This window comes from Apodemus sylvaticus, chromosome 4 (genome assembly GCF_947179515.1).
Source record: "Apodemus sylvaticus chromosome 4, mApoSyl1.1, whole genome shotgun sequence".
Taxonomy (NCBI): Eukaryota; Metazoa; Chordata; class Mammalia; order Rodentia; family Muridae; genus Apodemus; species Apodemus sylvaticus.
In genome coordinates, this window is record NC_067475.1 from 19,529,739 (window position 1) to 19,542,811 (window position 13,073).

Below are 13,073 nucleotides of genomic sequence, written 5' to 3' on the forward strand. Positions count from 1 at the left end.
CCTCCTTGTATTGGAGTTTTCCTCCTATTATTCTTTGTAGAGCTGGGTTTCTGGAAAGATATTGTGTAAATTTTGTTTTGTCATGGAATGTCTTGGTTTCTCCATCTATTGTGATTGAGAGTTTTGCTGGGTATAGTAGTCTTGGCTGACATTTGTGTTCTCTTAGAGTCTGCATGTGATCTGCCCAGGATCTTCTAGCTTTCATGGTCTCTGGTGAGAAGTCTGGTGTGATTCTGATAGGTCTTCCTTTATATGTTACTTGGCCTTTTTCTCTTACTGCCTTTAATATTCTTTCTTTGTTTAGTGTATTTGGGGTTTTAATTATTATGTGGCGAGAGGTATTTCTGCTCAGATCCAGTCTGTTTGGAGTTCTGTAGGCTTCTTGTATATTCATAGGCATCTCTCTCTTTAAGTTGGGAAAGTTTTCTTCCATAATTTTGTTAAAGATATTTGCTGGCCCTTTCTGTTGTAAATCTTCACTCTCATCTATACCTATAATCCTTAGGTTTGGTCTCCTCATTGTATCCTGGATTTCCTGGATGTTCTGGGATACAAGCTTTTTGCATTTTGCATTTTCTTTGACTGTTGAGTCAATGGTTTCTATGGTATCTTCGGCATCTGAAATTCTCTCTTCCATCTCTTGTATTCTGTTGTTTATATTTGCATCTATGGCCCCTGATTTCTTCTCAAGGTTTTCTATCTCCAAAGTTGTCTCCCTTTGTTATTTCTTAGTTGTTTCTACTTCTGTTTTTAGATCCAGGATGGTTTTGCTCAGTTCCATCATTTGTTTGTTTGTGTTTTCCTGTAATTCTTTAAGAGATTTTTGTGTTACCTCTTTCATGACTTCTGTCTCTTGACTCAAGTTCTCCTGCATTTCTTTAAGTTTTTTTGCCTTTCTTCTTTATTGGCTTCTATCTCTTGAGCCTTATTCTCCTGCATTTCTTTAAGTGATTTTTCTGTTTCCATTATACGGGTTTCTAGCTTATCCATGTTCCCCTGTATTTCTTTAAGAGATTCAATTATGTCCTTTTTGTGTTCTTCTAGCAGCATCATGATCAGTGATTTTAGATCCAAATCTTGTTTCTCTGGTGTGTTGGTATAACCAGGACTTGCTGATGTTGGAGAGTTTGGTTCAGATGCTGCCATATTGCCTAGATTTCTGTTAGTAGCGTTCCTGCCCTGCGTTTGCCCTTTGCCATCTTGTTCTCTGGATTTCGTTGGTCTTGTCCCTGGCTGGTGTTTGGGCCTCCTGTGGGGCTCTGGGGCTATTACTGCAACACTATATGGCTGGGTTTCCCCTGTAGCAGATTGCTGCTGTGCTGTCCTCCTCTTAGGTGCCCTTGCAGGTCTAGTGTGCTTTGCCCCAGATTGTGTCTGTAGATCAGATGGAGGCCGTGTGCACCCCCAGGGAGCGCTGATGGTATATGCTGCTGGGACCTCCCCTGCGTGCTGATCACTCCGCTGGGCAGCCGATCCCCCAACCGGGCTGGAGCACACAAGGTTAGCCTGGCCGCCCAGGCCCTGGGTCCAGGCAAAAGCCTGGGAGGCCAAGGTCCCGGCAAAGTTCCCATCCGGCTATGACTGTCAACTGGGTCCGCCAGGTGACCAGGATGGTGGGCGTGCGTGCTCCCGGAAAGCGCCGGGAGAGTCTGCTGGGCTAACAACCTCCTGGGCGGGTTGACACACAGATGGCCCACCAAGCCACCCAGTTCTTGGGGTCAGTCCAGGGCCTGTTGGGACCTAGACCCCCGCTTTGTTAGCCTCTGGCTATGCCTGTTAGCTGACTCTGCCCGCCAGAGCTCTCTGGCGTCCTGTAGGCAAAATGGCAGAGCGCGCGCCTGCCCGAGCAAAAAAACCTCCTGGCTGGGTTGGCACCCCGATGGCTCCCCGAACAGCCCAGGGCCTGCGTGCAGGCCAACGCCCGTCGGGCTCAGACTCCCACAGTGTTGGCCTCAGGTTATGTTTGTGTACCTCAGTCTGTCCGATCTCTCTGGAGTCCGAAACCAAGATGGAGGTGAGCCTCTCCTGACTGGCGGGAGGCCGAGTTCTGAAGTGGCTTCCATGCAGCGAAAGGTGCCGCAAATCCGCAGCTGCTTACAGCCCGGCTGGTCAGCGAAGGTCAGTGGTCGTGGGCGCAGGGCCTGACTGGACCCTGTGTCGCCTTGGTTCCACTGCTGATGGCCCTTCAGCTGGACCAGCCACTGCTGCACTGCCGTCACCGCCGCCGTCGCTGCCGCAGATTCCATTTGGTTTGTATCTTTAACCTTGAGTATAACCGGTAATAAACTGACACAGAATTCAACTCCAATGAAGCAGTATCTTTTTATTTAGCTATTAATTGGGAGTTCTGACCTTCTTCATAACAATGGTCATAAAGTAGCAAATATATTTAAAAATAAAGGCACAGAGTTTGGTGTCAAAATAATAGGAGTCTGGTTTTTATAAATTCCTTCACAGACACTCTTCAGACTACCTTGTAAGTGAGCTGAGGAGTTTCAGCCCTGCTCCACATAGTTTACCAGCTCCTGGTAAAATCATAATGAATGCATTGCCAACTGTGTCAAAGATGTTAGAAAACAGTGAGGATTTCTTTCTTGTTCTTTCCATCTCTTCTCTCAGTTGACTTATTTCATTCTTTAACATATCAGATTTCTTTCTGAATCCTTCCATAAGGAGTTCTTCTTGGATCTGTAAAAGAAAACTCTGCCATTATTTGCAGGCAGCATTGTGCATTTCATAACTTTATCTTAAGTACCATTATCTACTTCTCTACCACCTGAGGAGCGTCTTTGATCTTTCAAGACATTCACATGTATCAACAGAAATACCCGTGCTTTATACATATATAGAGGGGATTCCTCAGCAGCTCCTCATACAGAGTGAAGAAATTTGTTCCAATATTCAAAAAAAAATTGCCCTGTGGTAGAGATTGCAGAAAGCAGGTGAACTAAAATTGACTTTCAGTTCTGATGAGGGGTTATCTCTTAGATTATTTAACAGATAATGGGAGTGCAACCTTGTTTAGAAAACACTGGTTATTAAACTGCAGCATGGGTTATTAAACTGCAGGATGGAGGGAAAAATGTATGGGGATAAATAGAGCCATTTATGAGATTGCATCATTCTTTATTTTATTGTATTATTTTGCTTTTGAATTAAATTAATTACTCTGTCTTTCATTGTGAATGTGTGAGCACATATGTAAATGGTTTCATATCCATCTGTTTGTACATGTTCATGGAGGCTAGAGGTTGACTTTTTTTATATCTTTTTTGATTAACTCCACCTTATGTATTATAAAATAATTTTATTGTACATTTTGAGTACTTTGCTTGTGTGTGTGTGTGTGTGTGTGTGTGTGTGTGTGTACTATGTGGATGTGTGCTGCCCACGGATAAGAAAGAAAGGTTTCAAATCTCCTGAAACTCTAGTTTTGGACAATGTACGTTGCCATGTGCTTGATGGGAACTAACTTGGGTCCTCTCTAAGAATAGTAAGTGTTCTTAACACTTGAGACTAACGCTTCCTTTCCAGTCACAGCACCACCCGTCCAGCTCTTCCAAGCCCCATCTACACTCACCTTCAGCTTGTGCTCCAGCATCTTCTCCTGCTCCCTCAGCAGGATCTCCCTTTCCCTCTCCATCTTCTCCTGAAGTTTAGCAATGTTTTCTCGGAAGCTTCTCTCCTGAGCCTCCATTACTTGCTCTTGCTCCTTCTGTCTCTGCCTCAGAAGCTCTCGTTCCTTCTCAGCCACCTCCCTCTTTGTCCGCTCAACTGTTCCACAGATGTTTGACAAAAGAACGAAATCACAGTCAAATGTAGCTAAGGCTCATAGGGAAACCTCTGAGCACTCCCATTAGTCTTAGTCAGGCAGCATCATTGTGGTCCATATCAGGATGGAAAGGTACTAATTGACTGGACATAAAAACACAACACCAAAAACCTTATTGTTTGTATATCTAGGAGAGGTCATGACCTCCAGCAGGAGGAAACTCCTTGCTCCACCAGGACCTTCCTGAGCATCAGTCATAGGGCTTTGCAGAAGGTACACACCCCTCTAACAGCTGAACCCTCTACCCTACCTGCTATGGCCCTCTCTCCATCTGTAAGTGCTTTGTCTGTCTGCAGGATGGTGTCCTCCATAGTAGCCTGTGACTGCAGGAAACTCATAAGTACCTCTTTTGCCTGGGAAGCCAAGACAAGAAAATATAATTTAGGCAGTAAAGATATAGTCTTCTGATGAGGTAGTATTAGTATTTATTGATCAATAAAACTAATCTTTTGACTCCTGCCCTACAATGTTTAATTCATGGTTATAACCAAAAATTCAAGCTCTTTCTGGATATGAAAACCCTCTGCCTCAGCCTCCTTGCTAGCTTCACAGCCTCCATTCCCAGAGATGCTGCCCACTGGCTGCTCCTGCTTACACCTCCTGCCACAGATACATGCAGTTCCAATGACTTATAGCCTCCACTGTTTACCAGGTTTGGATATATTTTGTCTCCTACCTACATCAGTGTTCCAGACTTTATAGCTAAGGTAATACCAACAGACATCTTACTTTGTATCTTAGATGACCAATACTTGTGCGTCTAGGATACTTTCTTAGGTTTTTTTTCCCACATTTATCTTATTATTAACAAATTAAAACTGTACTTGTTTAACTAATACAACATAAAATTTGATTTATTATATACTGTTAATTTATATAATAAAATAAATGTGTACATTACTTACTTCAAATTGTTACCTTTTATTGGAATGTCACTTAGGCCTACTCTTTTGTAAGTTTCAGGATTGTTATATTTAGAGTCACCATTTGATTACCAAAACTAATATGTCTTATTACTATAAGTTCATACCTCTTGATTAATAACTCCCTTTCCTCTGTATGATCAGGTACAGTAATCACCATTATATTCTGTGTTAATGTGGTAGTTTAAATGAGACTGAGCCTCATAGGCTCATAAATTCAAATGCTTGGACCCTAGTTGGTGAAACATTTTGGGAAGGATTAGGAGGTGTGGCCTTGAACATAGTGTGTCACTGTGGGTGGGTTTGAGATTTCAAAAGTCCGCACCAGGCCCAGTCTTTTGCTCTGCCTGCTGCCTGTGCATAAGATGAAAAGCTGTCACCTACTGTCCCAGTGCCGTGCATGTCTGCTTCCCATTATGATGACTATGAATAAATCCTCTACAACTATAAGGAGGCCCCCTGCTAAAAACTTTATTTATAAGACTTGCCTTGGCCATAGTATTTCTTCACAGCAATAGAACAATTAATAAGGCAGTTAATATTGCTTTGCCTTAGTTTATTATTGTTTCCTCCATGCCACTAAATGTGAGCCATGAAATATTTGTCTGTCTAAGGCTTATTTCCATGAACATAATGTCTTCTAGATTCATTCATATTTTCACAATTGGTAGCATTTTTAAAGTTGACTATTAATATGAAATATTATACTATATACTAATATGAATATATGCTAATACAAAATAGATTACAAATGATAGATGATAGATAGATAGATAATAGATAGATAGCTATACAGATAAAAAGAAAGATGATAGATAGATGATAGATAGATAGATAGATAGATAGATAGAAGATAGGTAAATAGATAGATAGATAGATAGATAGATAGATAGATAGATAGATAGATGAAATAAGTAGTTCCAAAACAACATGGCATTCTCATAAAAAATAGACATATGGAGAAATAACAGAGAACTGAGAGCCAAGACAGAAAGAAATTATATCCCTGTTTTACACTTACTATGTAAGTGTAAACTGAGAATGGATTAACCTAAGACCTGGCAATTTAATACTCCTAAAAGTAGGAGAAAAGCCACAGGGCATTGGCTTTGTGATGGTGTTTTAGCTTTAACACCAGAAGCACAGATAAATAGAGAGGTGAGAGGACAGGCAGCAATAGCTTTCTGTACAGTGAAGGGAGGAGTCCATAAGATGAAAGGGGGTATACAGAATGAGAGAAGATGTCTCAAGCTGCACAGTGCTAAGGAATTAATATCTGAAGAAGATGAAGAATGTATACAACACAACAGAGAAAACTAGCATGCTTAAAATAGCATGTAATTGCCCTGCAAAGGTATTTCTTAAAATAAGAAATTCAAATGGCTGGCAAGTATTTGTACTCTGCATTACTAAAATGTTGCAAAATAACAAATCAAACCACAATGGGGCACCACCTCACTCTTGTGATTATGCATATTAAGAAAAATTCAGAAGTTATGTTTGAGTTTGAGGAACACAAAGGAATCTTTAGAGATCTCTTAATGAAATGGAAACCAGTTGCAGTCATGGTGCATAACAGCATAGATTCCTTAAAAGACAGAATTTTGAGATTCTATTGGCTGACCTTACAAATCTGCCAAGGAGTGGCAGTGTTGCCATAGTCACCATTTGAGGCCATATATGCATTACATTTGTCCAGTGCATGAGAGCAGAAAACTGGACTTGTTCACTTATTTATCTTGGGAAATAAAAACTGGTGTTAAAGCCAAGTCATCCAAAATGAACCCTCAGGCCATATGTGAATGCTCAGTGTCTGCTACCCATGATTTCATCTTCAGCTCGGTTAGGTCTACCAGTACCTAGCAGTCAGCATCCAGCTGAGCTCTGTACACCACTGCCTCTGTCATTCCCCACCTTTACTCCCTTCCTGGGCACTTGCTCATAGCCCAGCTCAACCTTCTTCCTGTCTTCTAAGTAGAGGCTGTGTCCCCCAGGAACAGAGAAGGCTCCACATGAGATGCTCTTCCTCAGGGACTCGGAAAGCTTCTCCAGCTCAGCCTGGCAGTGATGGATAGATGCTGCCTCATTCTGTCGCATGAACTCTTCCTTCCTTTCCTCTATGGTGGCCTGCCAGGTGAATAGGGGAAGACAAAACAATCTCTTAGAAGGAAAGTGACACTGTTATCATACTGGATGATCTTAGTGTGACAGCCACAGAGTGGCTGGAGACAGAAGGAAGATCAGGACACTCAGGAGATTTGCTTTAGACCCAGTTGGGTCAATTCTGAGTAACTTCAGGAAGTCTGTTAACATCCTGGGAGTCATACACAGCAACTATGAAAATGACTTGGAAGACACAAGTTTAGTTTCCTCAGAAACAGATTTCAGTGATGAACAAGACAAAAGTAATTTTTGCTTTGGTTTAGAAGTGATATTTCCTCTGAGAATGGAGGTAGGTATGGCCAACAAACCAATTCCTCACAGGTAAGTGTACTCATCAGAGTTTTGAAGCCTCTTTAATTTTCTCAATAATTGTTTGAGTGTCAGCACGCTGGAATAGGTATGTTTTGTTTCATTATGAGGTTGTGTGTGTGTGGTGGTAGCAGGGTGTGTGTGTGTGTGTGTATGTGTGTGTGTTATAACTTATAATCTTGATTAATCTCCTCAATATGAACTAAGAGATTTTTGTCCTTCAGGGTTCAAACTCAGATAAATGGAAACCAGTACCTCTCAGGAAGCTGCCTTTGTCTGGTGGGTTATGGTTGTCCCCTGAGATTTGTTTTTGGGTGAAAACTCTTTTATCAACCTGGGCTAATGAACATAATGGATAGTAATCCTATGCTGATACTAATGATACATACTGATAGTAGTAATCCTGTTATTATATGGCACAGGGTGACCTGGTGTCACCCTTCAAAATGTAAGTTTCTTCCAGATGTGGCATAAACAGAAATCAGAACATTTAGAGACAAGAAAATGGCCCATCCCAGTGCTTCTATGTTTGCTGAGAAGTGGAGAGAACTTCCCCTTGACCTACAGATCAGAACTAATTCCATTTGGCACCACATTTTTTGTTTCTTTGTAATACATTGAGCAGAAACTCACACACCCTTGCTCTACCTCTATTGTGAACTTTGAGATAATAAACTGCATAGTTTCAAGCCATTTAGCACATGACAGCTTGTTACATAGCAGTAAAAGTAAATAAAATTCTATTGTTTTAAAAAAGGGCAAATTCTAGTCCAAGGAGTCATGTTACCCATAAAAATTCTAATGAGAATGATGCAGATCTTGAGATAAGAAAAGTAAAGTCTAGGGGTCCTCTCAAAAGTGTATGGATTAGGAAAGACAAATGCTAAGGTGTATTACCACCAGCCTCTTCTGGAATTGCTGACTCTCATCTTTGAAGGAGTGCTCCATGAAGACAGCAATGGCTTCCTTCTCACAGGCTGCATGCACATCCAGCAGCTCCTGGAGCGTGTCTGTGGGGAGCCTCACTCGCTGGGCCATCTGCTCACTGTAGTGGTCAGCTGCCTTCTGAAGAGCTGTGGAGTTCTCATGATGGGCCAGGGTCATCACTGCATTCTCCAAACATGGCACAGTCCCACTGTTGATGGCATCCACATAGTTCTGCACCAAAGTCCCCAGCCCTGAAAAAATGGAAAATTTCCAAGACAGCCTAGTGTATAGAATGAGTTCCAGAACAGCCAGGGCTACACAGAGAAAGACTGTCTAGAAAACAAAAAAAACGAAACAAATAAAATAATAAAATAAAATGATTGTTCTCACTAATTGTTGCTATAAGCTTTAGACCGAGCATTTATTTAAAGCATCAAAATCCTATTTATCTTGACGTTTCCAGCCCCTCTTATATCTCCCATATCTTCTGTTCTCATTTCATGCCCTCTTGGAACCAGCATCTATTAAATAAAATCAAATTTTTTCCTTTGTAGTTCTCAAATTTAATTCATTAAAAGTAATCAGTGATTATAAACAAGGGGTTTCAAGATTTCTTGGGAAGGGAACTCTACCATATAAATACAGTAAAAGTTTGTTTGAAAGAGAAAGTACATTTCACCTTTTGTGAGACCAAAATCCAAATGAAAATTCAAGCTCCATCAGAATGAAGAAAAAATAAAAACCACCATCAGAAATTTGAAGAAAGAAAATAGAACATGGAATGATGTATGGACACAGTTCATGGTTGAAACCCAGTTACACAGGCAGAGTGTCTATCAGGTTTAGTATACTTAAATTGGTTTCTCCAATTGCATGTGTCTCTAGGCCTGCTGCGTTCTGACTGGTGTCAGTTCATAAATAATCTGTAAAATCAAACTGAGACCCTCTTTCAGGGACCCCAAGAAATTGCAGATTTCTGTTCAGTCATCTTATGGTATTAGTTGTGTGAGATGTGCTAGACCTCAAGAAACACTCATGTACAGAAAGTTCAAGTATGGAACATGCATTGGTGATGTGCACATTTATCTGCATATTCCTTTACATGAACAAACGAAAATGTTCAAGACCACAGAAGAATCAACACTTCATCACATATTCTAAGCCACAGAGACATGCTTGTGACAAAAGAAACTCACGATTTCCTGTGACAATGACTCCCCCTCTCAGAGTCTTGGTCTTGCCATTGGCGAAGATGTATGAACAGAATTTTTTTGATTCAACCTGAAAACTCCATTCCAGCTGGTTTTCTGGAATATTTTCAATTTGGAATAATAAACTTTTGTTGCTTGTGGGCCTGTCAAAGACAAAGCACTTCCGAACTGGAAAAAAATATCGGATACATTCTCTGGTCATGTTGGACTTTTGAACTTTGGGATTGTTTCCTAAAAGGAAAAAAAAAAGTACTCATTGAAGAAATAGCTGCAAGATAAAGCGATTGACAAGGAATGTTTTCAAGGCTGTTATTGCAATAAAATTTGTAAGTCTCCCTTTCTCTGACTGGCTGTACCAAGAGTTTTAAAGCACCCAGGGCATCTAGAGACTTCATAGCTTAGTCATTATAGGGGACTTGACATTATTTTGCAGAGAGACTCTGTGACATAAATTAACTGCTTATAGATGAATGAATAAAAGACAAATATTAATTCTAGGTACTTATCTGTCCTACTAAATATAGTTCATGTAATAAATTGTAATATTAACATGCCAGCACATTGCATAAGGCTGAAGGGCAAAATTTTGGTGGAAAATTAAATATTTCTCATTATAGAAATATAAATCTATCCCCCAACCCCCACCCACTGAGAGCTAAGTAGTTTATACACCTACATCCACTGAAAAGACTAACTTGTTGAGCTAGTATTCCCAATAAAGACATTCTCAATCAAAAAAAAATATTTTTAAAATTAGGTCAATAGAGTTTCTCATGGTTTTAGGTTTTATTTTTTTTGATGAACCATCTTCTCGAAAGAATGTATAAATTAATATGTCACAAGTCAATAAGGCATAGGAACTGACCATTTTGATTGTAATCCTCCCCTAGTTTCATGTATTTTGATTTATTGTAATATTAATGGGTTTTTAATCATTTGTCATCACGTGTTCTCAGTTAAAGTAGCCCCAGGACACTTTCAGGTAATAAAGATTGTTCAAATCACGACCACTTGTCAATTGTCATCTCCTTTAACAAGAGTTTCAATGCTGTCTCAAGCAAGAGATGTCAATCTTTGAGCAGGGCTTAGTTGATTCTAACTTCCCTCCCCACTGATACCTGGGATCAGCTTCAGGGCATTCTCCAGGTACTCATCTTCTGTGATGGGCCGACCATCTAACTTCAGCTCCAGAACAAAGTCTCGAACAGCCCAGATGAAGTCTGGGAAGAAACTTACAAATTCACTAGAGTCTTCCACTTTATCCTCTCTGGGGCTCGATTTTGCCTGGATTAGCTTTGTTAATTCAGTCACATAGCTGGGATTGTAGCTAAGGATATGAAACAAAATATCTTCCAGGGCTCATGTAGACTCAACTACTAAAAATCGTTCCCTTTGGCCTGGGCCTATTCTAATTCAAGGCTTACTGACTTAGACCAGAGAACTGGCAGTGAGTTGCCTTCTTCCTACATTCAACTAAATGTGGCAGTTTAGTCCCTGGAAGGATACTGCAGCTGCTCCAGGGCCTGGTGGTTGATGGTGCTCATGCTGTTGTAGACAAAGGTGCTGCTCAGAAGCACAGCCAGGGCGAAGATCCATGAGTCATTCTTAGGGTCACCCTGGAAATCACATAAGGACAAGTGAATCAAGAATCTCATATTCATTCATTCATTCATTCATTCATCCAATCATCCAACTGTTGGTTCTTTCAGATAAACTATTAGTGAATCTGGGAGAAATAACAAAATTTGAAAATAATGCTACATTCAATACTCATTCCTAATACTTACACTTGTCTCTCTCAGGCCATTTGCTCCTCTAGCAAATAAATTAACTGAGTTAGGATATAGCTCAGTGGTAGGTGCACAAGTTTAGTTTCCAGAACTGACTGATAAAAAGACAAGATATTCGATGTATATAAGACATTTCCTAAGTGTCTAGAATATAGTAGGCAATGAAAAATGGGCAGTTACACTTTTATAAATTTATCTCAATTATAAACACAAACCCTATTTCATTAAATGTAACTCATTGGTTTTCCTGAGACAAAACGCAGAGGCATGTTTTGTGGCTGGCAATTTCCATGTGGTTGCCTTCTGAAAAATGACTTTTGGCAATAGCAAGTAAACTTGTAAACATATAAATACAACCATGATGTTAATTTCTGCCAGAAAGAGAGCCAAAATTATAAACAACAAAAAACAGCATAGAAAGGCACATGGCAGGAGGGGAGCTAATCTGAGAATTTACAGCAAAATGTAATTGTATTAGAGAAGACACTACCTGACCTTTTGTATATCACCAAGGCCTTCAGTGTCCAAAAGGACCAGGGTGTGAGTTGGTTTGGTGGGATGAGGCACACACCACATCCAGATACCCTTGGTTTGGGATTGTACCGTGGATCCCAGGGAAAAGCCTAAAGAGAAGAGGACAACAGGAAAAGGGTCACATCAGAGCAGGAAGACCAGGGCTAGCAGAGTACTGAGGCTATTTCGAGGAAAGGGGTTGCTGCCATTTGAGCAAGGACAATTAATTTAGTCTGTTTATAACAGATGCTTTCAAGAAACACTTGGTAACATCTTCTTGTCTCATTTGTGTGAACCCTCAAAGTAGACTGTGTTATAGAATTAGTGTAGATTCTATTTATTAATTGGAATGTTTTGATCTGAGTCCGAAGATGTCCAAAGGCATGGGGTTCAACAATTGAGAAACAGGAGCGAATGGCCACATAACTGGCCTGAGTTCCCTCGGCTTTGACCCTGGTGAGCCTTAGCATGCCAAGGGCCTATTGCTTCACTTCAACTCACAGTTCTCTTATATTTTATGGTTGTGAGCCTAGCCTTTAATGGCTGAGTCATCTCTCCAGCCCCACAGTTCTCTTAATGCAGTTCCACCCAATATTTCTCTCGCCACAGGTCAATACTCATTCTTCACCTGCCTCTTTCCAATAAGGAGCTTAATTCCTACCTGGCCACTCCCTGGGTATTTGCTCACACCTGCTGGTTCCCTTTGCCCAGCTATGCCACTGTAAGCGGTACCACCGTGCCCTCTCATTACTCCATGAGTGGGTGCTAGAGTTTAGATCTGGAACATCAACCAAAGGCTGATGAGTTTAAAGCTTGTTCTACACGGCGATGAAGGGAATCATTGTGGGAACTTTTAAGAGGCAAGGCCAAGTGGAGGACTTCAGGTATACCTTTGATGGACACTGTAGAATGCTATGTGTCTCTCTGATATTATTGGTGTTGTTACTGTGGCTTTCTCAATGCCTGACTCAAAATTAACAGAGCAACACAGCTTGGCCACAGGCTGCCTGCTGAAGTGTGCTGCCTTTCCCACCAGGCCTGTAAGCACTGGGGCCAGTTACGGAGGACATGAAGCCTCCAGGCACAGATGGTCAACACAAAACTTTGTCGTTGCCAATGACTTCTCCCATGCATCTGGCATGATGATGGACAGCAGGCTGGTATAGTGGGTTTCAATCTCCTGCCAGGCCCCTGAGCTTTTGTTCATTTTTTTGATGCCCCTTCCTCTCTTACCTAGTTCTTTCAATGAGCTTTGTGTCCATTGCCTCATCAGTGGAAGCAACCAAATGGAAAGAGGGTAAGACCCATGACACCTGATGTGATTTCTCTCAAAGACTTAAACCCACTGCAGTCAGGATTGAGAACTACTCCCAGGTACCAGTTGACAACAGGAAGGAGGAGAGAA

The 13,073-nt window shown here is 41.0% G+C and overlaps 1 protein-coding gene across 2 annotated transcripts in view; it reads right to left on the reverse strand.

Moving 5' to 3' along the window:
• Positions 1–2,308: 2,308 nt before the first annotated feature.
• Positions 2,309–13,073, reverse strand: part of LOC127682624 (guanylate-binding protein 4) — a 103,452-nt gene continuing 92,687 nt past the window's right edge. For both annotated transcript variants that reach the window (XM_052179109.1, XM_052179108.1), the window contains exons 3-11: positions 11,651–11,778; positions 10,872–10,981; positions 10,484–10,680; positions 9,351–9,596; positions 8,125–8,405; positions 6,670–6,882; positions 4,083–4,185; positions 3,581–3,774; positions 2,309–2,688 (exon numbers count right to left, since the gene is read on the reverse strand). In XM_052179109.1, the coding sequence (XP_052035069.1) occupies positions 2,470–2,688; positions 3,581–3,774; positions 4,083–4,185; positions 6,670–6,882; positions 8,125–8,405; positions 9,351–9,596; positions 10,484–10,680; positions 10,872–10,981; positions 11,651–11,778 (1,691 nt within the window). In that variant the 3' untranslated portion in view covers positions 2,309–2,469. The remainder of the gene's footprint in view (positions 2,689–3,580; positions 3,775–4,082; positions 4,186–6,669; positions 6,883–8,124; positions 8,406–9,350; positions 9,597–10,483; positions 10,681–10,871; positions 10,982–11,650; positions 11,779–13,073) is intronic.